Source organism: Anguilla rostrata, chromosome 10 (genome assembly GCF_018555375.3).
Source record: "Anguilla rostrata isolate EN2019 chromosome 10, ASM1855537v3, whole genome shotgun sequence".
Taxonomy (NCBI): Eukaryota; Metazoa; Chordata; class Actinopteri; order Anguilliformes; family Anguillidae; genus Anguilla; species Anguilla rostrata.
The window spans coordinates 13164065-13190656 of record NC_057942.1 but is presented as its reverse complement, the minus strand read 5'-3'; the positions used below and the strand labels follow the sequence as shown (position 1 = coordinate 13190656).

Below are 26592 nucleotides of genomic sequence, written 5' to 3'. Positions count from 1 at the left end.
TTGTGTCTGCTAGCGAATGAGTTTAGAAAAGGGTTTGCAGAATGAAACCATGGGGCAGCCAAAAGATACAAATCAACAGTGGAGATCCTTAGACAATATTGCTTGAAATTCACAGGACGTTGCATTTAGCCAAGTGGATAGAATCTGTGTCAATCATTCACACAAATGAAAGAAGCTGTTGCATATATTTCACTCAGCCAGTTTTGTGTGACACCGATCTTCAACATCAGTGATGGCTTAATCAAAGATTAAGGCTCTCCACAACCAAAGAAATCCATTCCAATATAGCGAGGGTATCCATCCAGTGCCTTTACTTCCACAGGGTCAAACTTCCAGTAACGCTTTCCACTGAGGAAGTGGGCAAAGCCTGTATAAAAGGGTGACAATAACGTTATTTTTTCTGGGGAAAATAACATTGCCATTCAATAAAAAATATTGAATTTGGGGTACTGGTTACTGTATCATATACTGTATGTTACAGTTTTAGCATAGTTTATGCATGACAGCTTGGATATTACAAACACGACAATAGTGACCAAACACAATGCTGCAGAGACCTGTTGGACTTATGGAACTTAATTCAAGAAATTAATTTAAGAAATACTTAAAAATGTGAAAACATTGTCAAACTACATGGGACCAGCTGATGGAGCTGTTCTGCTCTCAGAGCATGAGAGTCTGACTCAGTCTGGACTGTCCCAGCTTCTGTAGACACGCTTACCATATTGGTCCTGGAAGGCGCCATCAATGCTGTCAGGGATGCCCCTCCAGTGTTGCATGTTTCGGGGGTACACCGTGTCCACCTTGTTATCCAGGGGGTTGAAACGCCAGTAGTTCCCAGACTTGAAGAAGTAGATCTTCTGGCTCTTCTCCTCACCCCACATGAGTGCAGCTTGGATGTTGGAGACAGGCAGACCCAGCGTCTGAACTGAATCTGGCCCTGTGATCTGCTTCTCCGCATCAAACACCCAGTAGTTTTGGTCTGCATACAAGAGAACACACATGCATTGACTAAGTGTGAAGTGCCCTCTGAATGCACGAGACCATGGAGGCAGTTGTTATTTGCAAAATAGTATTTTTAAAATAAAATCCCTTATCTTCGATGAACTTAATTTAAAAATACACACATTTAGACATACTGCATAAAAGTAATACCTCCTACAGTCAATATCACGTTGACTGTGTGAACAGACTGTGGCCAAGAAATGGCCAGAGATAGATTTTGTTCGGCTGAATAGTAACTCTGGTGAACAATGGTCAATTTATCACCTATAAGATGTCTGCAGCAACTGCACCAACTATTTGGTCCCATTTTTTCTGACCTCATGTGATAGAGGATTTTGCAGCAAAGCAACAGGACTACAATCAAGATGGGATATTTGAAACTGGATGAGGAAAAACACAGGGAACAAAAATTTGAAACAAACAGAAAAAATTTGAAACAAAAAAAAGAAACGAACAGAATTGTATGTGAAACTTAAAAAAAAAAAAAAACAATTGGATTTGTGACATCCAATATGTACAGTTAGTATTTGAAAGAGAGCACCACTTCTCCTGACACTATCTGTCACCGGGGGGATGTTTTGATGTACTGGCCTGCATTGAGTCTCGGAAGCCTGTGAGCGAACAAACGCAGGTGTCGGCTTGCATACTGCTGAGTGGGGGGGAAACAAAAGGCTAATTTTTTCTGCAAAGATAAATAAAGGTGCTGTGTGTCTGCTGATGGAGGGGGCGGCCCCGGGAGCCTTGCCCCAGCACGTCCCTCATTAGCACAACACAGCTGGATGTGTAAACCCACTGAAGGGGTCAAGGGAAAGCCCTGAGCGATTAAGTTGTACTTGCCCAGACAGTCACGACTGAGCTGGGACCAGCCAGGGGCCTTCTAAGGGCTAGGCACTCCCCCTGGAAACCTTTTTTTTGCAGAACAGTATATTTTCATGTATGAAACATTAGTCACGGAAGGAGCAGCTGAAGGGATATCACGCTAATAAAGTGATCAAGTGGAAAATGTGGATATTTTTATTTGCCTTTGTCACTCCATTGGCCATGATTTCAGCTGTGGGGTAGTAAATTAAAAACTGCTGGGGCAGCAAGAACAGAGACCTATTTGTCATGCAAATTTGTGATGCAAATGAAAAAATTCTACACTGTATTACATTAGAAATTCCCGCTAGAGCCAAGATCCACAGGGGAAATGATTTACTACTGTCTCTCTTGTGCTCAAGGAAGCAGCCAAATGGATGGGATAATTAGACCACCAACCTGGAAATCAGGTCAAGGGCTGGCCCTTAAGTCAACTGCAGACAGTGGAAGATGCCGGGATTACAGGACAGGATGTGCATTGAATGTGAATTGACAGTGGTGCAGAGGGCAGAGGTACAGTGAGTTCCAAAAGTGCATGTATTCACACATTTTAACTTCACTTACTACACATATATTGTCCTTTGATTTGCTATCAAAGGACAATATATGTATGGTTCAGTGTGCAACGTTTCACTGCACAAACAAGGGATTCCAGGAAGCTAAGTAAGACACTGACTACCATCTACATTTTGAAGTTTTGCCTCTTCCATTTTCTTCTGAATGCCTGTCTAATCTTGTGCTCTTAGAGAGATTCACAAAACCGCAGCCCAGCCTACAGATTCTCCCAGTGCCTACCTTGAAAGAACCAGATATTCCCAGATTTGTCTTCAAAAGCGGCGTCGATGTTGTCGGGAATGCCCCTCCAGTGACGGGACGCCAGCGCTGGGTAACCCTCCTGCAGCTGTCCGTCCCGGATGCGCCACACATAGCGCGACTTGAAGAAGAAAAGCTCCCCTCGGATCATGGAGACCGCGTCAAAGTCTGTGTTGCAGGCATTGGGCTTTAGATGCAGAGAGATGGAAGGAGGGAGAGAAAGAGAGAGGCTCCAGTTGTTCTTTTGTCTCCATCCTTTACAAGTTATACATCATTAGTAGGACAAACTATATGTCTGGAGGATTGAGGGGGTGTGTTTCTTCTTTAATCCTCCATTTTTACGTTTTACATTATTCCCCTGCTTTCAGTTTTGCAATTGGCTGGATTCAGCATCAAACTGTGGATGGCAGGCTCAAATCAGACTTGATTTAAGCTCTTTTTTGTGCTAGCCAAAATCACAAATCAATGTAATGGAATGCATGCCAACTCCAGGGTTTGACTAAAATAAAACAGCTTCCTGTCCTGGCAGTGTTTGACTGAAGGTCGTGTGAATGCACCTGAGGGGCAGGTGGGGCTGCGCTCACCATGGGGATGGGGATCTCATTGGTCTCGGTGCTGATATGTGGCACAATGGGCTTCCGGGGGCCGTACAGGTACTGGATTCCCTGCTTGTCATCATCGCTTAGCTCCAGTGGGTAGGAGAAGCTGTAGAAGGGAGACATCACTGCGCCAGGGACCAAAGAGTGCTGCAAGCCCAGGACGTGACCAAACTCATGGGCTGCCACCTGAAGAAGGTCCGTGCCTGTTGGGAAGGGGAGGGGAGGGGGGAGTCAAGCCAATCCTGGATGATGGAGATTAATGTAAAAATGTACAGGAAGGGTTTTTGTACCTCCATACCATTCAAAATAAAACAGTAATGAACAGACTTTTATCCGGACAGTTAGGAGTGTGATTTACAAGTTTTGTCAGTACACCTGCGAGCCAAGTGCAACAAAAAGCATGACCTGGAAACCCAAATGTGTTAAATCCCTTCCCAACACATTCCTCTGCAATGTGAAAGTCTGTCTTCAGCAGAAGGTATGTGACTGGCTTTCACGAGTGGACTATGACTCCCATCAGCTTAGTGGTTTGTGATGGAGGAATGGCTTTCAATCAATGAATCACAATGTTTTTGTTACAGCACATTTTTCTTTACAATAGAGTTTTCACAAAGGGTGATTTCCAGAGGGAAACCTAGAAAGCACAATGTCAGTAGGGGTAAACTGTAATAAATATCCCCTGAACCCCAAAGGTAAAATGTGTCTGCAAAACACTCCTGGAAAAAGATAGCAAACACCAAAAAGAAGAAAAAGCAAAGGTGCTGTTGAAGGTGAGTGTTATGACTGGAGTGTGTTTTGCTGCATTCACCCATGTTGTTGCCAATAGTCCAGGCCTCATCGTAGTCAAAATGGATGTCTCCAGCCCGGTGGGTCCTTGGAAAGAAGGCGTGAGCCAGAATCCCCCCCGGGCCATCAAAGGGCAGATTGTCCCCGTGCCAGTACCTAATGTACCCAAAACAAAAGACTAATCAGAAAACAAGTCATGTACACTGCAAAAAAACCTGTTTTACATCAGCTATGACAGAGTTAAAAATGAACTTCACAAACTATGGCTGTGTACATTTCTGACATGGTGATATCTTGATCAGAGATGAGAATTGCTGGGGGGTGACAGGGAGCGAGGGAGTGGACTGGCATTCGCCCAAGTCTAAGTATTACCCTTAAGGAACACAGCTTGCAGGGCTTGTAGGGTGTGCCGCGCTGTTTTGATGCAGCAACCAAGACCTCACAGGTGTGAAATGACTCCAGCATTACCCAGATGCCATGTTAGGCTAAACGCTGAAATTTCCTCGAGGGTGCCAGTGCATTCCATACAAAAAAACACTATTAGATGCTTAGAGGACACTTGGGGCCACCTGGACTGTGTAGCATTGCTAATTACCTACCATTAGGTAACCTGAACTACTTTAGCAAACATGAATAGATACAACAGATTGCGTAAGTTTGACTGATAAAAGGTGTTTTGTAGGAAATTTACAATCATGAGACTGAAAAACAAGTGTACCCTGAAGAGCTGAAAAACATAACATAATGACAAGAGCTGGCCATTCAGCCTAACAATGCTTGCCTTTTTCCTGACATGGGTGTCCTGAGTGTACGCTAGACTCTATAGCTTAGACATAGCAAGTTTAACCTAATGCCATGTTTATCTACAGTACAGAGCAAGGAGTTCACAGCAACTGAAACTACTGGCACAGATTTCACTTGTCAGAGGTGTGTTAAACTCATATCAGCCAGGACACCCCAAGTTAGTGCAGCATGCTTTCAACAATGTACTGGGCATTTACAGGCTATCAGCGATATCAGTAAGAGATATGCCTCTTTTCTGATTGGCATTACCTGTCTTGTAATACCTGTGTGGTTTGTAGAGTGAAAAATATTAGTTGGTTCACAAGCAAATGCGCAGGAACAGTGCATGTGCATGAGATTGCAGCACTCCGTGTGTGGGTGGCACAATGGTGACTTGAGAGGTAATTCAAAATCTTTGTGACTGGGATGAGGAAAAGCAATTTCTCACAGAAAAGTGGAGACAGTAAAAACACTAATTATGGCTTCTTTGTTACAGAACTGTCTGTTTCCCCACTCTGCATGATATGGATCCATAATTTTCACAGTTGTCTGCACGTAGCTTTGCTGAAACAATGCAGCCAGTGTGTGCAAAGGCTTTTGTAACAAGGCGTGGCTTCATTAGCTATGGAAAACACTCTCAACATCTGCTTCTCTTATAAACCTTCATTCCAGTGCTTTATACCCCCCAGCAATATAATTCAAGCTGACGTCTCCAGTTCTCAGACCTGGGCATCAGTAATGAAAAACACAAACCGAATGTCTGATGCACAGTTTTACTACATCTGCCATCTGCAAGAAGCAGAAGCATTGAGTGTCAATATCTAAAACTGAAGCTCAGTGCAGATCTGACTGGATCTAAACGTTAATTCATTAAACAAATTAACTAAGAAGCCCCAGAAAGCATTCCCTCCTCAGTAGCCACATATAAGTGCCACAGTGTAAGTACCACTTCTTTACTGGCCACTAAACCCCATTTAACAGCAGGAAAGTTAGCCAGGCAGTAACCCGCATGAGATAAATGCTTAATGCAATTTGTATGCCCATTGTAGCCATTGTATAAAATAGATAGACAAGCATTAACATAAGCTGGATATTGTAAAACAAGAACATTTAACATGTAGAGAATTTCCTTGTGCCAAGAAGTGCAGATTACTTGCTGCTGCTCTAGATTAACCTTCAGCAAGCACTATTAAATATCTCAAAACAAGTCTCGTTTTGCAATGTTTGAAACAGGCCCTGAGCCTTAGTAATGGAAAAAAAAACACAAGTATTGATATATACATTATATTAAGTCATCAAGTTAACTACTTACAGAGTTTTCCATAATTGTACACCTGCAGGTTACACCATAGTACAGATCTTATACCCACTGTTTTATGTTAATGGATTTTGCCACGGATAACACATTCTTTGTCCTCTCTTCAGTTGTTTTTAGAGACTAAAGTTTTGAACAGTGCAGCTTAAGGCCCAATCCCTCAGCTGACATCATTTTAACCCTCCTACGCTCAAAAAAAGGTTTTGTGTTTGTGCACTGAGATAGAAACCTCTCCTTACTACATTATTAAAAAGTGGCAAAAAGCCAGCCCAGGAGGCATACTTCAGGCACTTAAGGCCCAGAAACAATATTACATTCACAAGCATACCACTTACACAAAGACCTTTGAGTCCAATTTTCGATAGGCACCCTTTCAAAATTCAGTGGACAGTGTGTTGAATAGTATGGCTTTTAGCTCTCACTATTATTGTGATTGTTATTCAATTACAGTGACCTTACTATAACTGCATATTGTATGCAACTTGTCCCCTTCTAATCCCATGGATCTCCAGTATTTATCCTGTTAAATGAATACACTGGTTAAGTCCACAACTTCACATTAGATAATTAGAGGATATATTATGAACTACAAATGTTGAAGAAACACCTGCAATACTACTCATAGCATAAAACAGATCAGGAGAGGGGCATGTTTGTGAGAAGATCAGTAAACAACTTCCATGACATAATATTCTACTGACATAAGTATAATCTATTCATAATTCTAATGTCACCATTGACCATTGCATCTAAATGAGACTCAAAAGTGAATCCCATGCCATTACCTTGTGAAGTCGATGAGTATGTCGGCTTTCCCATCCCTGATCTCGGTGAAAGTGAGTGGGGTGACATCACTCCACACACGAAGGGCCTCCATCATGACACGACGGACCTTGTCCTCACTCATCTGCCAGGGGAAGCGCTCGATCCTGAGACAGACACACAAGCATTAGAGACCAACAACAGTGAACTTCTATGACCTCTTATCCCTTTCTCTGTCCTGAAAAGACCCATGATCCTCTGTTGTTGTGACAGACTCATAGGTGAGTGCCTTGCTCATCACAGTGCTCATAAAACCTCTGGTCTCCAGGGGTTGATTCAGGATAATCCTAGTGTTGTGCAACTCCTGTGTCTTCACCTCACCCCTAACGATGAGCTCTAAGGAGGCAATCAACAGCTTGCTCAATCCATGCCAGTGCTACTTAGCATAGCCGGAAGGCTCAAACAGACAAACTACCATTTTATCTCAGGGATTTCAGATAAAGAATGGAAAGACTAATGGAAACCTCTCTTAGTCAGTTGAAAGCACTCTGTCAAGCACTCTGTCATACCAACACAAATACCCATTGGTGAAATATCCATTTCAACAGGGATAGGAATCTGATCCAGACTTAGTAGCCCCTGTTAGAGTGTGCTTTCTAATGGGCGTTCATTGAAAACCTCAGGAGTCTATTTAAGTTTATTAACCAAACAGTGAGGATAACTATTTTTGAATTAGTTATACGTTATTTGCCCCTGATCCCCCTGGATGCCAAATCCAGCTAAAGCAGTAGCCTTTGGAGCAGATGCACTCTATAGTCCATATTATGCCGGTTATGCATGTGCTGTCTTAAACTGATGGAGGATTCTGTAGCGGTGGGACAGGCATCCACCCATAACTGGTCATTGAAAATGGTGGAATTGTGGAATGAGAACATGGGTGTCAATATAGAAATATATCTTCCCAAGTACCTTTTGTATTTCTTTACTACAATTTAGGTTTGTGTACGAGTAATGGATTGATTACTGGTTTGATGCGTGCCTCACTTGATCTTTTTTATTTAATCATAAAGGCTATGCATGTACAACAGTGTGTAGGAAGTTTTATAAATTAATTATTTATTAATTTATCATTACATTACATTACAGGCATTTAGCAGACGCTCTTATCCAGAGCGACTTACACAACTTTTACATAGCATTTTTACATTGTATCCATTTATACAGCTGGATATATACTGAAGCAATTCCAGTTAAGTACCTTGCTCAAGGGTACAACGGCAGTGTCCTACCCGGGAATCGAACCTGCGACCTTTCGGTTACAAGCACAGTTCCCTACCCACTGTGCTACACTCCATCATACACTACGTAAAAAAAAAAGTAAAAAAGAAGACATGCATTAAAATAGAAGATATTTCTTAACTAAATATGAAGAGAATAAAGCAAATAGGCCTATATATTTTGAAGCAAATGTTTGATTGCAATTATGCTTTTTGTTGGTAAGCTGTTGTATAACCCATTGTATTACACAGTTTGAATTCCCTACACTGAGGCAAATTTAGTACCTGCTTAAATTGTAATAAAAACATGCATTTGAGAAAAACATTCCAAGTATTCCAGCAAATATCCCATACCCAATACCACTTAGCAATGAACGTGTCTTTCTAGCACCTCAACCAGATTACCAAATGTGAAAATTCAGTTTGGTTTTCAGTCTAAATGGTTTCACAGCATGTATATCATCGTGGATAGCTAGCTAGCCAGCCATATTAGTATAACAGTTATACAGCTACAACTACTGTATATAGCTACTATCTGTAGGTTCTGTCATTCAAAGACATTAAGCTGACACTGTTATGAGTATGATATTGTAACTGCTGGCTTGCTTGCTCTTACAAATTTCCACTTTATTTACCGACTGATTAATTTAGATCTTTTGCAGGCATTACTTCATAGTGTATATGAAAAATAATGCTCGTCCCAATCAATCAGAATTGAGTATTTAGCCAAGCTGTCATATATTGGTTTTGTGGGAGCACAACATTTGTGAGTTGAGAATAAAATTGTTTGTATCATATCTGACACTGACTGTGTTTACTGACACAGTAGGCTAAGCATTAAGACTTTATTTAAACTTGGGTACTGATGTGCGTTGCTTGCATGAATTTTCTATACAACACGTGGAACTGCACGGTCAAGATGCGTTCTATAATACATTCTTCCCCATGCCAGGAATCGATTTGGAATCTAGCACATTATACGATCACTGAATCTGTGAAATAATTGAAAATCACCCTACCTATTTCAATTGCACAGACTGCTTTTTACTGTTTACTTGAACTTCAGGAAGTGGGTGTTATTGCAAAGTAATTCAAATCTTTTTTTAATGTGCATATTCTAATTTAGATTTTATAAATCAAGAGTCACAAATCAAATCAAAGTGCACCTGACACATGGGAACAATGGCATTCTTGTCTCATTGTCTCTAGTCAGTTTCTCTAGGCCTCTGGGTTCTGTGAGAATGTGAATTTCAGTAAGACACTGTGGTTTGCCAGATCCCCACTGAGACTAAGTGATATACCACCTGGGGCATTTTGGTTGGTGCCAGGATACCAGACAGTACGGCTATCAATTTCAGTATCCATCTATTCAGTGGGGGCATCGTAATTAAGGTGGTCGGGGGCGGTCGGGGGGGTTTGGGGGTTGTTCGGGAACTTGCAAGCCTGAACAAGGGAATGATGCTGGATAACCCAATCTTTTGCTCATTGCCTCTGACGATACACGCTAAGACAGATTTATTGTCTTGAGGTTTCCACACTGTTATTAGCTTGTGGCTTTTTTCCCTTCCTCTGTCAGAGGATTTTTTTCCACAACCACTGTATAGCAAGGAGTGTTGTGTTGCTCTGAAAAAACAGAAGTAGGACATAGGACACAGGGGTGGGGGTGGTGGGGGGGCAGTTTATTGATACTGTACAAAATACTGTACAGGACATCTCTAGATGGCGTTCTGGGCCTCGCAGTCAGGCAGCATTAGCCTCTGCTAAAAATGATGATCAGCATGCCTTCCTTAACTCTATTGCAGAAGACTAAAAAAATAAAAACAGAAATAAACGAAGTTGCTATGCAATGCAGCCGAAGTATGAAAATGGCTGTTGATTCAAACTGGGTGATGCTGTCGTCCCTGAACAGAAATTCATTCTTTCTTTCAACAGCCCCTCCTCTGGAACAGTGTATAGAAATGAGCTTGACCTGATAAAGGCATTATGACAAAAATGTGTGGGGAACCAAAATGTTTTGAATATCATCCTGGGATAAATTTTACGACAAATCACATAATCGTATTATAAAGTAGTCTAAAAAATGTTCCACGAGCAGACTAACTAAAGCATGGTACACTTGTTCTAGTTGGAATTGAGCTTAAAATCAAATTATGCCATTAGGAGCAGATACGAGTAAGACCTGTGGCAGAACTGTAGAGTAGCACTTCAGGCATTAACCTTTTAACTTAAGTGCTTTGTACCTTGTGCTTTGTAAGTGCAAATCGCGGGAGGTTGCATGTGTGTGTGTGTATATGTGTGTGTGTGGGTACATTTGTTCAACTGAACAGAAAGCAAGCAACTTAAAACTGTTCAGGTTAAAATGTTGTATAATGAATAATTTGTGTTCTAAAAATCTAAAAAAAAAAAAAAAGACATATGGTTTATTAGAAGGATACAAGCATCAAGAAAACCGACGCCAGCTAAGTGTCAATACTTGCAAAATTAGAGAGTTGAGGAAATGCAGAAGTATCGTTTAAAGAGGTGTGTCCTCAGGAGATGACAAAGGGTAACTTAATATAAGACTCTGTAACTATGTAACACTTCCTGGCAATTTGTCCACCAAAGAGACAAAAAAGACTGTGTTCTTTGCCCTTTGGGTGTCTAATTTAACCAAGCGTTGCACTTTTTAACAATGATTTTGATTATCTCTGAAATTCAGCAGAGATAATGAGATAATATAACCTGTATTTCATCTTTAAATGTATGACTTTAGGCTGCATGTTTTCCCACCCTGTTCAGGCACTGTTCTTGTTCTTGGATAGGCCCCACGATCTGGGATCGAATCCCAACAGTGCCAGTGTCAACTGTGGCTGGTAGCCCTGCAGGGCAGTGCATAATCAGTGGTTAGGGAGGTTTCAGCCAGCAGGGATCTCTGTCTTATCACTCTAGTGACTGGTTGATCAGGAATCTGCAAGTCTGTCTAAAAAGCTGCACATGCAATTGCATTCTTCTGACTCATTGCTGTGCAAGCCTGACTTATGACCTGAGATGTGATAAAGAAACTTGGCACTGCCTGCCTCAGAGGAGAGAACATTTGTCTGTGCTCCCCTGAATCAGCAGCAGAGATTTCAGCAAGGAACACAGCAATGAGTACGCCACTGGGCATTTTGGATTTTCCTTTGTATAATAGTTGTGTAAAGGTTTTCTGCCAAGTGGTACTTTCTTTAGTTACAATACAAAATGTTGTTTGATAGGTTAACATTGCATTAATCGATTATTAATGGGCCTCTGTGGCTTTCTGGAGATATTGCACATTTTTGTTATTCCTGAGAGTTACACTGATGCTAAATGACTGTAATGTAATGTAATGTCATGGCATTTTCTGATAAGGTGACAGATAAGAGCAGATGTATGAATACACTCTAAATTAAATATTACAGGAGAAAATAAACACAGTGGCAAGCAATAATAATGGTTATGAAGTGAATTAGAGTGGCAACACTCCTGTAGTACTTGAAGAAGATGGAGAAAGTAAGTGGGGAGACCAAAGACAATGGGCCTCATTCACAAAACTTTTCTTAAATTATTCTTACTTTTGCTCTTAAAAATGTTCCTATGAAAAAAACAATAGGAGTTTCATGACACATGCACAGACCTTTGTTTTTGTGCATATCCCAGGTGTATGAGATGATGCTGGCTATTTGTACATTGTATGCGCAATCCTGTTCCTGTGATTTGCATAGGGAAACAGCCATGAACAAATACAAATAAGGAAAAAATGATGAATGCTGAAATGTTCTTGGGAATGTTATTATATGCAGTTTATGGTCAAATGTGATCGTACGCACATTTCGTGAATGAGGCGCAATAATTCTAATCAAGACAAAAAAAAAAACTGTCAAAGCCTTGACATGTAGCTGCTTTAATAGAAGTGCTAAAAAGGATGAATCCTGATGATGCTGCATAACGAGTGAGTCCAAGGGGAGGATTCGCCCTCCAGGATTTTAGCAGAAAGTGAATGGAGTGAATCTAATAAACTCCAGACAGCTGGAGAGGTCGAGAGAGGGAAACGAGGTGGGGGGGGGAGAAAAACGAGGACAGATGTGGAGAGGCTAATTTAAGGACAAAGAGGGTGCCTGCAGGAGAAATCAGACAGGAAACCAGTTCGAAGGGAGAAGACTGAATAACTGTATATTATCAGCTAAATAAAACACGCTTGAGGAGAGGCAATGACAAGTATTGAAAGGACAGAAAGTGAAAAAGGAGCCCCACAAAACATGCAACCATTGTGTGAGCCGTTTATTCATGGATGCACTAACTCAGCCCTGAAGAGCAAAGGTGACAGTTCGGGGATTGGGAGTTCAGAGGGGAGGAACAGTGGCACTTCAGAAGGAGATGAAAGGAGGGGAAGCGCAACAGGCACATGACTCAATTTGCATGACAGTTTGGTCTAATCTGTAAACTAATTAAGTTTTAAATGAAGGTATTATTAAAATGAAACCCTTCAACTGTCAGTGAAAAATAAATTAGATTGCATCATACCAGAAAGCATTTGGTCATATTTTCATTTTTGTTTCATAATGTAGAGGACAATAAATGTGCAGGTTGAGTACCACTGTCCTAACAGACCTGGAAGAGTAGTGGGACAGGTTTTAGGCTGAGAAGGGGGAACTCGGGCAGCCTGGCAATGGAGGGCGAACACCAATGTTGCGCTCCACCCCAAGGTTCACTCTTATGAATTCTTGGCTCCAGAACAAAGGACAATTTCCTCATGATGTAGGTAACGTTGGGTGGTCCAACCTGAAGAATACCTCATTGGGGGAAAAGGGGGATCAGTTGCAGGAGATTTACACTTCTGCCCCTTCATTCATGCAACAAAGAAACCCCACCTTCTGCAGAGTGCTTTTGTTAGCTGCTCTGCCGTACCAGCTAAACACGGCTGCACTGATACGGCTTGCTTTGTCTCTTTCTCGCCTGTGGAAATAAGCCTTATTATTGTTCTCACAAAGCATTCACAATCATGGAAAGGTATGGCACCACATAACCTGTAAATACAGTCATTGCAATATAATGGAGAGGTTTGAATAGAAATCCTCAAAAACAGCAGCACATCACCATATTATTTCTCGGTTACGTGCGTAGCCTATCAGTACAGTCTTACTTGTAGGTGAGGTCAGTCTTCTCCCAGCGACCTCCAAACAGCACGAATCGTTTCTGCCGCAGCCGTTTGCCATACATGGCCTTCTTATTCACCGGGTAGTCGGGGACACCACAACGGGGGCGGTTCCAGAACTCGGTGCTGTTCTTTTGCGGGTACGTCACCGCAGGGCCCCCCTTGACCCAGGGCGTGCCCTTCTGTGTGTCCTGCGGGTGGGCTGGTTTGCCCTTCTTCTTCAGGGTGTAGTGATGGGACTTCTGGAGCCATCCCTAAGACACAGAAGCCAGTCACAAAAGACAGAAAGACCGTGGATACAGGATGGCACAAATCATTTAGATTTGTGGCTAAATTGAGAAATAACACAAAACACAATGCATGCAAGGGGGAAAAAAAGCATGTAAACAGTATCTCTTCATCTGACAGACCACACTAGTTTCTCCCTCATTTCTAGGAGTGAATAAGTAAACTGGCATGGAGTTCACAGGATCCCAGCAATCTCACATGCTATTAGAGCCCATTTCCCCCCACACAGCATAGAGGAAATGGCTCTGCTAATTGGCTGGGAAGAGAAATGCAGAGGGCCTCTACGTAATGTTTATTTGTTAAAGTGTGCCATTTATCTGCTGACCAATGTAAAATTTCATGAACTTTGTTTAGCAGTTTGTTTCTTTTTTCCCCTCCTAGATACTGTACATAATGTTTCCACCCTTCCTGTCATACAGGCATATTACAATGCAAATAAAGCAAAAATATGAAAGAAGAAATTACTGGTTTGACGCAGCCTTCACTTCACATTCCCCATGCTTCTGCAATAAATTAAACGTACGATGACATATTAAGCACATAATTTGAACAGTGGCGGTTTAGTCTGAGTTTATACATGCAGAGTATCCAACATCAGAAAAGCTGGGTTATCAGCTCAAACTATAGGATAGTCAGACTGTCTGTGGTGTACATTAGAGGGTAGACTGCATGCAACCTTGAGAAATTTTCCCCTGTCTGTATCTGAACGAACTCCCCCCCCCCCCCCCAGTGGCATTTCCCAATGACTCTATCTCCTCTTCAATCAGCTCTCTCAGCCATGCACTATATTTGCACAGGGAGTGATATGGGCAGAGGACCCCCCACCCCTCCTTACAGTTCTGCTTTCCCCCCCTCTTTAGTAATCTCAGAGGCATGCATTTGGTGCCAGGGTTTGTTTGCTTTTCAGGCAGAAAAGCCTTGGCACTCCGCTGGATGAGCGGGGAGGATGATGTGATGACGATCGCGAAAACGCCATGAAACTCCTTTTTCTTTCTGAACAACTGCCACCGTCTGATCGTGCAAGGAAAAAGGTGCCCTCAGGTGTGTCTTGTGATTACACACAGCGGGGTCTGTTGCGGTGCTGCAGGGCCTGTTAAACATATCCCGGCAGGACTCAAGGAATGCGGTGGTGACCTGAGATGCCTCTCTCCATGAGTTATGCCTTTCGCATTTTTTTTAATTTTTTACACCGCGATCCTCCTCACGTCAAGATCAAGTTAGGAGAGGGCATGGGGTTTGTTTCCATAAGAGGCGCATTTATCCTGCTCATTATATCAGACTTGCAACCCATTTCCATTCCACAGCTGGGGAACGGGCCTCTCAGAAAGGGTTCGGGATTAGTGGTTCCTGGCAATATAGCAGGAGCACTTCAGGCCTCAAGTACAGACATCCACAAACCAGCCAAAAGTGCTACAGTTTCTTTGTTGTGGGAAAACACCCCCACCACTCATCCCAGCACCGCTTTCCCCCCCAACATCTTCCTACACATGTGCACAGACGCACACACACACATGCACATATGCACGCACACACACGCACACACACACACACACACACACACACACACACAAGCACACTCATGCAGACACACACACACAATGAGTCCAGATGTCAGGGGGCCACCTCTAGAACCATAGAGGTAACAATTTACCAAAAATAAAAACAATAATTTGAAAAACCTTTATCAATAATCTTTCAAGTTAGTTCAAGTATTTTCTCATTAATAAAGCCTTTAGAAAAGAATTTTTATTTTTCCTTGTTGCTAAATCTTTTTTGTTTTTACAACACAAATTACACCTTCATCGCTATGCATTCCACCAAAGAGATCACTTATGGTTGTTTCCCACTGCTGAAATCAGTGATTGATTTACAGAACAACAGGGATGTGTTTCTATCACTGAGGCAAACAACTTGACCTGTAAACACTTTAGAGTTGATTTGGCCATGAAGGCAAATTCTCGTTGTTTGGAGAATCACATTATTCCACAGACAAAACATCAGTCTGAAATTTTATTTTTAAAACTTTTCAAAAGCGATTTAGATGTTTAGCAAGCTAACATGGCACCATAAACTGATCAGCGAAGACACAGAGCTTGCGTGTTGAGGCTAACGTTATTCACCTAGCCATAGATACCGCTATCTAGCTAAAGAAAAGACAACTTCCAGCACCTAGTTACAGCTGTGAAATCACTTAGGGGTGCATTGAATACTCCGCCAAGAATGCAAGAACTTCCTTTGAAGCGACTTCCAAACCACTTCTCATAAGCAAATGGTTTCAACCTCGCAATACCCTTGCCACGCCACTTAATGCCACGAGTGTCCAACAGCAGTTTACACACCACCACTGCATTCAGGAGACCAACATAAACCCATTGTAGGGACAGCTCTAATTCATGTAGCTTATTCATCCAACAGCTGTTTTCAGAGTTTGACTGTTTGTGTGTAATGGTAGCAGCCCCACCAGTGATAAACAGAGGGCAGGTCCCGGCACAGTTTATTGCTCCGTGTGAGAATCTACTGAAATAGCTGACACAGGGATGAAGTTTTAGCTGCAGAAAAAACCTTTGGCAATAGCATGTGCCCCTCATGTCATTTAAGCTCTCCTCATTTATCAGCATTTGCAGATTTTCGCCCTTCATAGTTTGGCTTGGATATAATATTTCACCACATTTGATTTATATGCGGAGATGTACATTTACATGCATTTATTAAATTGCAGAACTGTACTGCATAGTAAATCTGATATTTAGAGAATATTTGCCAATTGGAAATTGAAAAAAGTAGCTACCTGATACAGCTGCATAATAACTAGGTTAGCACAAGCAGTGCTGTCCATCTTGTCTACTTCTTTTATCTCTTTGTTAGGATGAGTAAACCAAGCTAGAACTACAAGCTTGAACCACAAGGTGACTGAATGAAAAAGGGTAATATTTCCTCCCCCTCCCCACACCAGATCAAAACCCAGAACAATGATGTGACCCAAAACATGACCCCGGAGGATAAACTATAGCTTTAACAGTTAAAAAACAAAACATTTTTTAAAAGAGATGGGAGATACGAGTGGGGGTGATGTCCTCACCTGTCCCCCATGTGCCTCCTTGATGGAGAGGGTAATAACATGAAGCATGAAGAAACACATCATGCCAGAAAATGGCTAACCTTACTGATGAGGCTGCATCAAAATCTTAAAAAGCAACTCGTGCCAACTACCTTGGTGCCTTTCCAAAGGAGAAAATACACATTTCTAAGCACTTGTGACAGATATAAACAGAAAGCTTCCACTACCTAACAGTACTTTACACATTAAAGGGGAATTTTGGATCAGACCGGGCTTACTGAATCTCAAACAAGAATGAGCAAGTAATTGATACGTAATCCATATCAAGAGACACGCATACAGTGCAATGCTTTTCAGAAGGCAAGATGCGGTTGTAATGTGCCTTTCCAAGGCATCCATAAAACCGCGGTGATTTGCGGTGATCTCTTCAGGACTCCTCGCAGTGCCTGTCCTGAAGCTGCCTTATGTCTGGGTTGACAGGCATTTATCACTTGGCAGTGTTTCTTTTTTTCCTCGAACCAGTCGCCATGGGTAGCTGAGCCTGGCTGCTGGGTCTGCTCCCAGGCTACAAGGCAGCTCGCTGCAGAAGGGGATGCATGTTTGCACATGATCTGCTTGAACGCAGAGGAAACCACTATAAGAGCATTTTGGCAGGGTGCATCGGGGAATCCAGCATCAGCCCAGCGCTTTTGTCCTGAACAAGCATTATTTTTCTTTTTTAAAATCCAAACTAAACTGCGTATTGAGTGAACCTTGGCCATGGTGTGATTTTGGGACATTTCCTAATGCGTGTAAATGTGTCATCAGTGAAGGGGATCTGTGTATGTGTGTGTGTATGCGCACATGTGTGTGTGTCGGAGGGAGAGGGGGGGTATGACTATTTTGTTTCAAGTAGAGACACATTTAGCTTCTCAATGCAACACAGCAAGGTGTCTGGGAGACGCTGGAAAAATCTGACAGGATGGTATTCACAGAGAGGAGCCAACATGCCCATGCAGGGTGCCTCCATACAGGCTTCTCTCACTGAGTAACACAATAACACATCTCGAGGAAAGGTGGCCAGGTTAAGTGTACCCAGTACACACACTGGGGCACATGCTGATGTTGCCAAGTCACTACTATTAGAAAACCCCAGTCTGAAGGACACTTTCAATGTCCATCTGGATGACGGCTCTACAAATCAAACACTGCAACAGTGATAGTACTGCTATTAATGTGTCTAGATAAGAAGTGGGTCTGTATGGACGGAGTTCACTTTTTAATGTGCTTGGACATCTACTTGGACATTTATATGTTTAAATTTATATATGAAAGAACTTATTTTGCGAGAAACATGTACCTCGTCACCACACTCAGAATGATAAGATTTGTCCGCTGATGAAGACGCTGGGCTCAACATCTTCCATTTTGCAAGAGTTTTTGTGAATCCACAAAGTTTTGGTTGGTTGATCATCAGCTGTTGTTCCTCATAATTGTGACAGTTCATTTCTTCGTCAGCCCACAATAACCCTTCACATATAACTGATAGCATTTTGTCTTTCTGTTGTAAAAAATTTCCATGAGTGTCACGAGTAATTTTATTTAGTATTATTGTTCATTTATGTGTTCATACAGCACATTTGTCAGATTTCCTTATCGTGAGCTTATTACAGAGCAAAGACTGAGCCTTGTTTTCCTGAGAAACTGTACTCAGCTTTAATCACACAAATCAGGACAGTAAATGTATACATTATTTTTCCAAAGAACAAAAAATGCTACACTTGCATTCCTGCTAGCTGAACACTAAGCTACTCTTCGCAGACAAAGTAAACTCAGTAAACTCACTTCAGATAAAAAACGGCAATGATGGAGGAAATCTGTCTTAGATAAATATTTACTTGCCAAAACCCAGAGGAGACATGCTTGGCTTGGTTGATGTAAGCACCAACGGATTAAGCAGAGGGAAGAAACGTATTACTTATTACTGGAACAGAAAGGGTATTTAGTAGATGAGCTGTAAGATAGCTGCGGCTGATGGATGCTCTGTCAACAAACATCTTGTTTGCTACCTCTCCATCCCTGTAAGCCAATAAATCAGTCACCATCAGCAAAGCAAAGCAGCTTAAGATACGTTTCAGTGCTTGGAGTGTTCACAGTCTTATCTTCCTGCCCAAGAAACGGTTCTTGAGCGAGGCTCAACATTCTCCTCCCCACCTTTCCTGGAATCATTTGTTGAGGGCCTGGGGCAAATAATAATAACCCTCACCTGACATGACCTAAGTTGCGTGACTTGCAGATCCAAGAGATCCAATTTTTGGTTGGTCTCATTCTCCAGTGTTTCATTTGGTTCCCACCAACACACATCAGCTATCAAAGTCAGCCAACCAGAAAAATTGGTAGGCACTTTTGAGCCAATCAGTTCATCTGATTTTCGTAATAAAACAGTGAAAGTCTTAGACGTCATTTCACCTAAACAAAAAATCTTTTCCTCACAGAAAACACAATTTCCCTTGCATAATAAACTCTTCTTCACTAGCTTTAAGCTGTATCAGGAGGAAGTAATTTATTGATTTCCAATTTTGCATCGGGAACATGGAACACAAACTGCTTGTAATATTTGGAGCATAGTGTAAAAGAAATAATAAATAACCTTCCCTTCCTAAAAAAGGAGAGCACAAGAATGATATTGTCAGCTACTTGCTTTTTTTCCTTTCTACCACAAATTGCATTAACATGCTAGAACCTAAACTACAATTAGCTACAGGTACCTGCTTGTTCAGAAATGACTGATTAGCTCACTCTGATCTGTAAGATTTCTCAAAGGGGTATATGTTTGAGCAACCCACGACTGCATAAACTTCTAAGAATTCAATCCGGCTTGCTTTAAACATTATGACTTTCTCAACATGCATTTAAACCTGCACTTAATTATGTTAAATATCCTCCAATCCTCCTGAAACAAAGACATCATTGTAGTAGTTATTCAACTGCTTGATTGCAGTGACACAGTATTAAGAAAAAAGTGCAAATCTCACTAGAATAAAACAAATTACACAATATGAACAAATCCATGACATCAGACTGTAACAGACCCTCAGTGCACCTTCTCTCTGACTTCTGCTTGGGGTTCCAGAATTTTTTTCAGTGAACTCCACTCTTATTGAATTGGCTAATGGAGAAGATGCAAAACAAGAATTGGAACAAAACTAAGATAGCATTCCAGGCGCTCCAGAAGTACAAAAGTAAGTAAAAAGGTTACATAAAAAGCCTTTATTGTAATTGCTATAACGTTAAAATCACCAGGACATAAGAAAAGCCAACATATTGCAACGACAAGGTGGTCTTCATCAGGTCTTGAAGAAAGAAGTGCAGGGGTAATCTAATGCATATTGGTACGGTGAGCAATGGCCTGTTTAATGTTATAGCCATTACAACAAAGGCTTTTTAATTCATCTTTTTCCTTCCTTTTGTACTTTTGGAGTACCTGGAATGCCATTTCAGTTTTGTTTCACCTTTATTTTGTTCCCTCAGGTCCAAGTGCACCTGTCTTACTTCTCTTCTATGTTTTTGCAAGAGCACCCAGTTTTTCTCTTCCTTCGATTGCAAAATGGCATGGATGGTGTGTCCAACTTAGACAGTTCTCAGTTATGTGGCCCGTAGTTTGTGACAGGTGGACAAATACCCTTGGTCATTCATAACTGGTCAAAAAAGAAAGAATATAGGCCTTAAAATATGCATTTTTAAAAAGACACCCCACAAACAACAGGTCCCAAGTATTTTTTCTGTTTCTTTTTTAACCACTGTGGCCACTCAAAGGCTTACTGAAAACTACTTTACATTCCCTTTATCCTTCAATGCTTCAAAATATTGAGGCTCAGTGTTAACCAATAAATTTTGTGCACCGATGAGAGATCTAAATGTACCAAAAACCATTTAAGTAATTCACCATGTGTTTTCTGTACATAATTGTCGATACATTTATGATCATCCAGTTCTTCCAGACTCTTCCTGTCCTATAAAACATGGAGCCAAAGGCAGATAAACCAAAGGGAGCAGACCACTGGAGTACAAAAAAATGCCATTTCACTTCTAATCTCACACTAATTTTGTGGCAAGCAATTTTTACAGGAAGCATGAAAACCCAAAAGGAAGATGAGGAGGTATGTCATTTCTTTTCTGTGGGGTCTCTAGATACTCACCGGTTATCTCCTTCCCTCCATTTCCCCTGCATCAGCGAATAGACGCTTTGTGTACCTCTCCTCCAGATGCCACAGAGAGAAAGACTTGTCCCTGCCTGCATAATCTCTCCCGCTCTCTCTTTTGTCAACAATGGGGAACAAATTGACTACAATGCAGATTAGACTCTCCGAGTCAAAGTCATGAAGACAAAACACAGGGCTTTATTTTTTCAAAATGGCGAAGCTGCTGATGTGGATCCCATCACTACCAAGAACACAATGGGCCATGACTATCTCCACACACCTAGCCCTACACCCAAAAAACACGCCCCCTCTGAAAAGCATGCTTTGGGCGTGCTTTTCGATTGTCAGAGGGAACTCATTTTCTTGCGAGACCATAAAAAGCGGGGATTTTATTGAGAGCTTAGGATAATGGACACCATCTGCTGAAAGTACAGTATTGCAATAACAAGTTTTAGAATTCTCAAGTTCCACATGCCATCTTTTTTCATAAAATCTATGTAGGGTTCAACAGATCTTCACTTTGGGTGTTAAACCAAAAGCACAGCTCATTACACTCAAGAAGTATCCCTTTAGACCACTGAAGGCAAATCTATTGATCACATTAAGGCAAACGTTTAAAAGGGACTGTTGTTGAAGAAAAGTTCTCCCCCAATCCTACTGAGAGATATTTGGGTGATATTGGGAACAGAAAAACCAGATTAGGAGCATTATTATAGTGTTCTTCCCACTGGGGATAACTCTAAGGGACCCACTGACCTCCACTGCACACGCCCAGATGTTCTACCTGACAGAATGTTTCCTTTCAGTGCACCTTGTCAGACAATAAATAAATCAACAAAGGTTGACAGCGGCACCAATTTATAGAAGACTGAACATTGTTCAGCCCTGTGTAAGAAATGTTAATTGTCTAGGATATGAAATGTGGGATGTATTCTGGTGTCGAGGAACTTCACACTTCTGTTATACACAGCTGCAGTATGAGATGGCTGCCAAACATGCAGGGTTTTGATCGTTCCCCCAGGCAACCACAGATTAGAGATGATCAAGAACAATATGTGTGCCTGAATGACTGTATAAGCTATATGTATATGCACTCTCACTCCATATATATGTATACACTCACCGGCCACTTCATTAGGTTACACCTGTTCAACTGTTTGTTAACGCAAATATCTAATCAGCCAATCACGTGGCAGCAACTCAATGCATTTAGGCATGTAGACATGGTCAAGATGATCTGCTGAAGTTAAAATCAAGCATCAGAATGGGGATGAAAGGTGATTTAAGTGACTTTGAATGTGGCATGGTAGTTGGTGCCAGATAGGCTGGTTTGAGTATTTCAGAAACTGCTGGGATTTTCATGCACAACCATCTCTAGGGTTTACAGAGAATGGTCCAAAAAAGAGAAAATATCCAGTGAGAGGCAGTTCTCTGGGCGAAAATGCCTTGTTGATGGCAGAGGTCAGAGGAGAATGGCCAGACTGGTTCGAGCTGATATAAAGGCAACAGTAACTCAAATAACCATTCATTACAACCGAGGTATGCAGAAGAGCATCTCTGAACGCACAACACGTCGAACCCTTGAAGCAGATGGGCTACAGCAGCAGAAGACCACACTCGGTACTAGCAAGTACCTAATGAAGTGGCCGGTGAGTGTGTGTATATATATATATATATATATATATATATATATATATATATATATATATATATACATACATACACACACACACACACAGATACATGCAAGTTGCCAAATCCAATGTTATTCGCATTAACATATAATTTAAAATATAGTCTAAAATATAACAATACCTTATAAGATACTAAATATAAATGATACGTTAAGTATATATCAAAATATGCTGCGCGCGCGCGCACTCAAACATCCAAACAAAAACCCACTCACACACGCGCGTCTTCTCAGGTGTTGCTTTTCCATCACTAAGAGGTCCTTAAAATACTCTATTGACTTGAACAGAGAGACAGACGCCAGACATCCAAAACAGACAAACAAAGCGCAATGCAATACCTTAAGAGGAAACGAGTAAAGTGACACATGACTGTTATTAGGTACTTCGGTGTTAAATCAATTGTTACAGAATTTGAGTCAATTATGCACCATATGCAATCCAAGAAAGTCAAAATAGGGCAACTTTATCACAGTTCATTTTGGGCTGAAATGTTTGCTAAATGATTTAAATGTATGTTTCATATGCGTTTTTCCATTACCACTGGACGAACCTTCATTCTTACCGCCTCGGTGACCACTAAGTATTTCCCCCATAGCCTCGTTTCTGTTGGCTTCCTTTGTACTGTAGACCGTTTCTGGTGTCCCGTCAATACAAGGGGGTGTTGTGGTATGTGTTCCTCATAAAGGAAACATCACATGCTTAGAAACCTTCAACCGTGACCCCAAGTGTAGATGCTTAGACGCTCATGCTGCGATTACTTCGCAATGGTATGAATGAAAAAAATGCTTAATTTCCTTAGTTCAGAACAGACATGGGGAAAACCCCTGCTGTTCTGGGTTATCACTCTGGACTCTACTGACAAGACACGTTTTCTTAATCGAATTCCATCTGTATAACAGTCCTCTCTCTCTCTAGTGGGTTCGCAAGTTTGTTATTTAGCCTATTTATGACCACAATATAGCATGTGTTTCGTAACCAGTTATTTTGTGATTCGTTAATGCAAAATCCAGTGCAATTTGGTCGATATTACAATCAATCCCTCAACCTACTTATTTTTAAGACTGAAACCAGTCTAGGCACGACAGGATAAAAAAGAAAGTCAGGGGACTGCACAAGACCTCTGTGAATCAATCGTTTCGATTTGTGTAAAGGACGCAGAATTCCCTGAACAAGAAACAGATGGACTCAACAATAGGCTACGTAAAAATGAGGGAACTGCGAAACTCGTGGAATACTGTGATTCACTCACCGCCGTAGCTTTGTACCTGTTGGTGTTCTTCCTTTCAGGCACTGGCACAGAATGTATGAAAAGGAAGAGATGCAACGCTAAAGCACCGGAGAGAAGCCGTGGAGCTCGCATCATCCTTTGGTTGAGACTGCCCGACTGAATAACGCTGGAGTAAGAGACACACCACCTTCGGGGCAACACGTGGAGGGTGCGAACAGCCTGAAGTGGAGCCAGTGAGTGACGGGAGATGTCTTGCAGGGGGTTTTATACGCTCTGATTTCTTTGTTCTCTTTCTTCAAATTACAATTTTTTATGGGCAGGAGTGAGTTTACCGCGCTCCCATTTTTAACCCTTTTTTTGCACCAAGAGCGTTTTTTATAGGTACTTCTATTGCTGCAACAGCAACCCAGGACAACAGCTTCTCCAACAAAAGTAGCAATCACGTTCTGTATAATGCTTAACATCCTTGCTCAATCAAAAGCCTCTTCCAACATCTCTCCAGTGACGTATCTCAATCATAAAACGAGATCACTTAAGGTTCAGTGTTTTTAATCTTACATACTTTTCATGTCCTTCAGTCTCAGGTCATGCCCTGCAAATCTATTTTATTTTGCGAAGAATGAAGAGCCATATAAAATAACGAATGCTTGATTGAATCATTTTGTGAGAATAGATCACGGAGAATATAAATTACATGCAATTAGTTTGAACATGATTAGTTATGTTAAGTGCTGAGGAAAAGGGTGACATGTTGGTCCATTTAAAACCAACATACAAATCTCATTTATGTATTCCTGTTTCATACAATTAAAGATTTACTATTGCCGAAGAAGTATGCAGCTGGAACCAAACCAAAAGCTTTACCTCTAAGAGTTGTTTGATCACATTACACTGATGGATTAGGGCTATGACCGAATGGTTGTCGTGAGCCAAGACACACAACACATTTACACAGATCTTTTATGTTGCTCTTGGCAGTGCACATTAATAAACAGTTCAAGAAGACACAGACCCCTTTCCCCTAAAAAATGTATCCCAGATTATACTTACAATGATGGGATGATTAGGGGCATTCCCATTGGTAAAGGTTACTTAATCATTTTGTAGACTTTGTGTCCCCTTTTGTCACAGAGAATAGATTTATGAACACTGGGGAAATGCTTATTTAGCCTGACCCGTCCTGCGTCCACAGTCTGGCTGGTGAGCCAAGAGAGCAGCTGAGGTCAGCATCAGGACACGTTCCCCATGGCGTGTGTGGTCAATCAGCCTCTCTAACACAACCTGCGTTGCCGTTCCTACATTTTTTCTCAGAATGTCCTGATTTCTCAGTGTGAAGGAAATGGAAAGGTTAACCAGTTCATATTCACTTGAACTGTTTAACAGGCTGACACCAGGCATCTTAGAGGCAGCTATTGGGAAACTGGAGATGTTCCACAAATTGTTGTTCTTGGTTTTGGTGGTAGTAGTGGTAGATGTTGCCATTATATAAATATTATGGGTGATGAGCAGCGCATGAGTAGAGCAGGAGATGCTGCACTGCATAGCATGGCAGCACAACACTCTAGGATCGCTAAGTAGGAAATGTAGTAATATCTCTCTGTTTTAACATTACTACCCAGTGAAATGTCCAGTGTTATTTCACCTCAGAGGACACATGAGTCCAATAGGGATCATATGCACACTGAACATTTTACTGCTTATTTATTTTCTCCTGAGAATATATTCAACTCCTTACAATATATAATTTACCAGTCTTACTCAGTCTAAACAATCTAAATGAACCTGTTTGATCTAAAGTAAAATAATTATGCTATCACTAGGACAACTGGACAGGACGAGAATCCTATTATTCTGCAAGTCTGTAAATGAAGATATGGGATATTCTTACAGTACATAATTGCATCCAAAGACAGACCATTGGGAAGTCAATCAGGAAAATGCCAGGCCAATATCCAAAGTTATCATTATGTTGTCTACATTGTCTTAATTGGGCCTCATTTACCGTATTGTTAAATATAAAATGTCCCTTAAAATTATTTTTTATTGCAACACTAGTTTTACAGGGTTCAAATGATTTGAAATTTTCCAAAGTATCTACAATGACTGTTTTTTCCCCAGCATTTTTCATTGACAGACAAAAAAAGATCAATGATATTTCATTAGCACCATCATGTGGTAACAGAGACTAAGTAACCAAGTGAATACCAATACAGTCATCCCTGAACCCTTTGACATGGTGAAGTACTGTTCTTGTCATTCAGTGTAAACAGATGGGAACATCTGATAAATTTAATTTCTCTGATTTAGCATGCTGTTGAGATTACAGCACACTGGACTGAGAAACTCAATGGGCAAACTTCTGCCCTCAGAGTTGCTTTCTGCAGATCAGCAGTACCTCTGATCTTATCCACTATAGATCTCAATGACACCTATCCTTCATCCTCGCTGACCATCCAGGTCCTAGCTTTGCCTGTAAAACCAGCCAAGACCAGTGTCATAAAATAAGAGTAATGTTAGTGCATGGCATGTTTTAATTGCTGGCAGTTTAAAAAAAATCTCTAGCCCTTCTAACAGGGAAATTCTCTGACAGTGAACCACATTAAAGCCTGGTGCACTCTAACAAAAACAGAGGGGTGTGTGTAATTTTGTGGGTGGCCACCTCACATTAGTAGGTGAACTATAAGCCTTTGAGACACAGCGTTTAAAGATTCAGGTGCAAACAGAGAGAACAAACCCGGAGAGGAGATTGATGATTCCCACTTCCATTGGACTTCCTTTACAAAGATCTGTGAC

General features: G+C 41.3%; 1 protein-coding gene across 1 annotated transcript in view; it reads right to left on the bottom strand.

The window, feature by feature from the left end:
- Positions 1–24059, bottom strand: part of mmp11a (matrix metallopeptidase 11a) — a 33370-nt gene extending 9311 nt beyond the window's left edge. The window contains 8 exon segments of the mRNA XM_064354238.1: positions 162–367; positions 722–982; positions 2659–2863; positions 3261–3478; positions 4084–4217; positions 6945–7088; positions 13339–13604; positions 23821–24059. Coding sequence (XP_064210308.1) covers positions 162–367; positions 722–982; positions 2659–2863; positions 3261–3478; positions 4084–4217; positions 6945–7088; positions 13339–13604; positions 23821–23934 — 1548 coding nt within the window. The 5' untranslated portion in view covers positions 23935–24059.
- Between the last annotated feature and the right edge of the window lie 2533 nt (positions 24060–26592).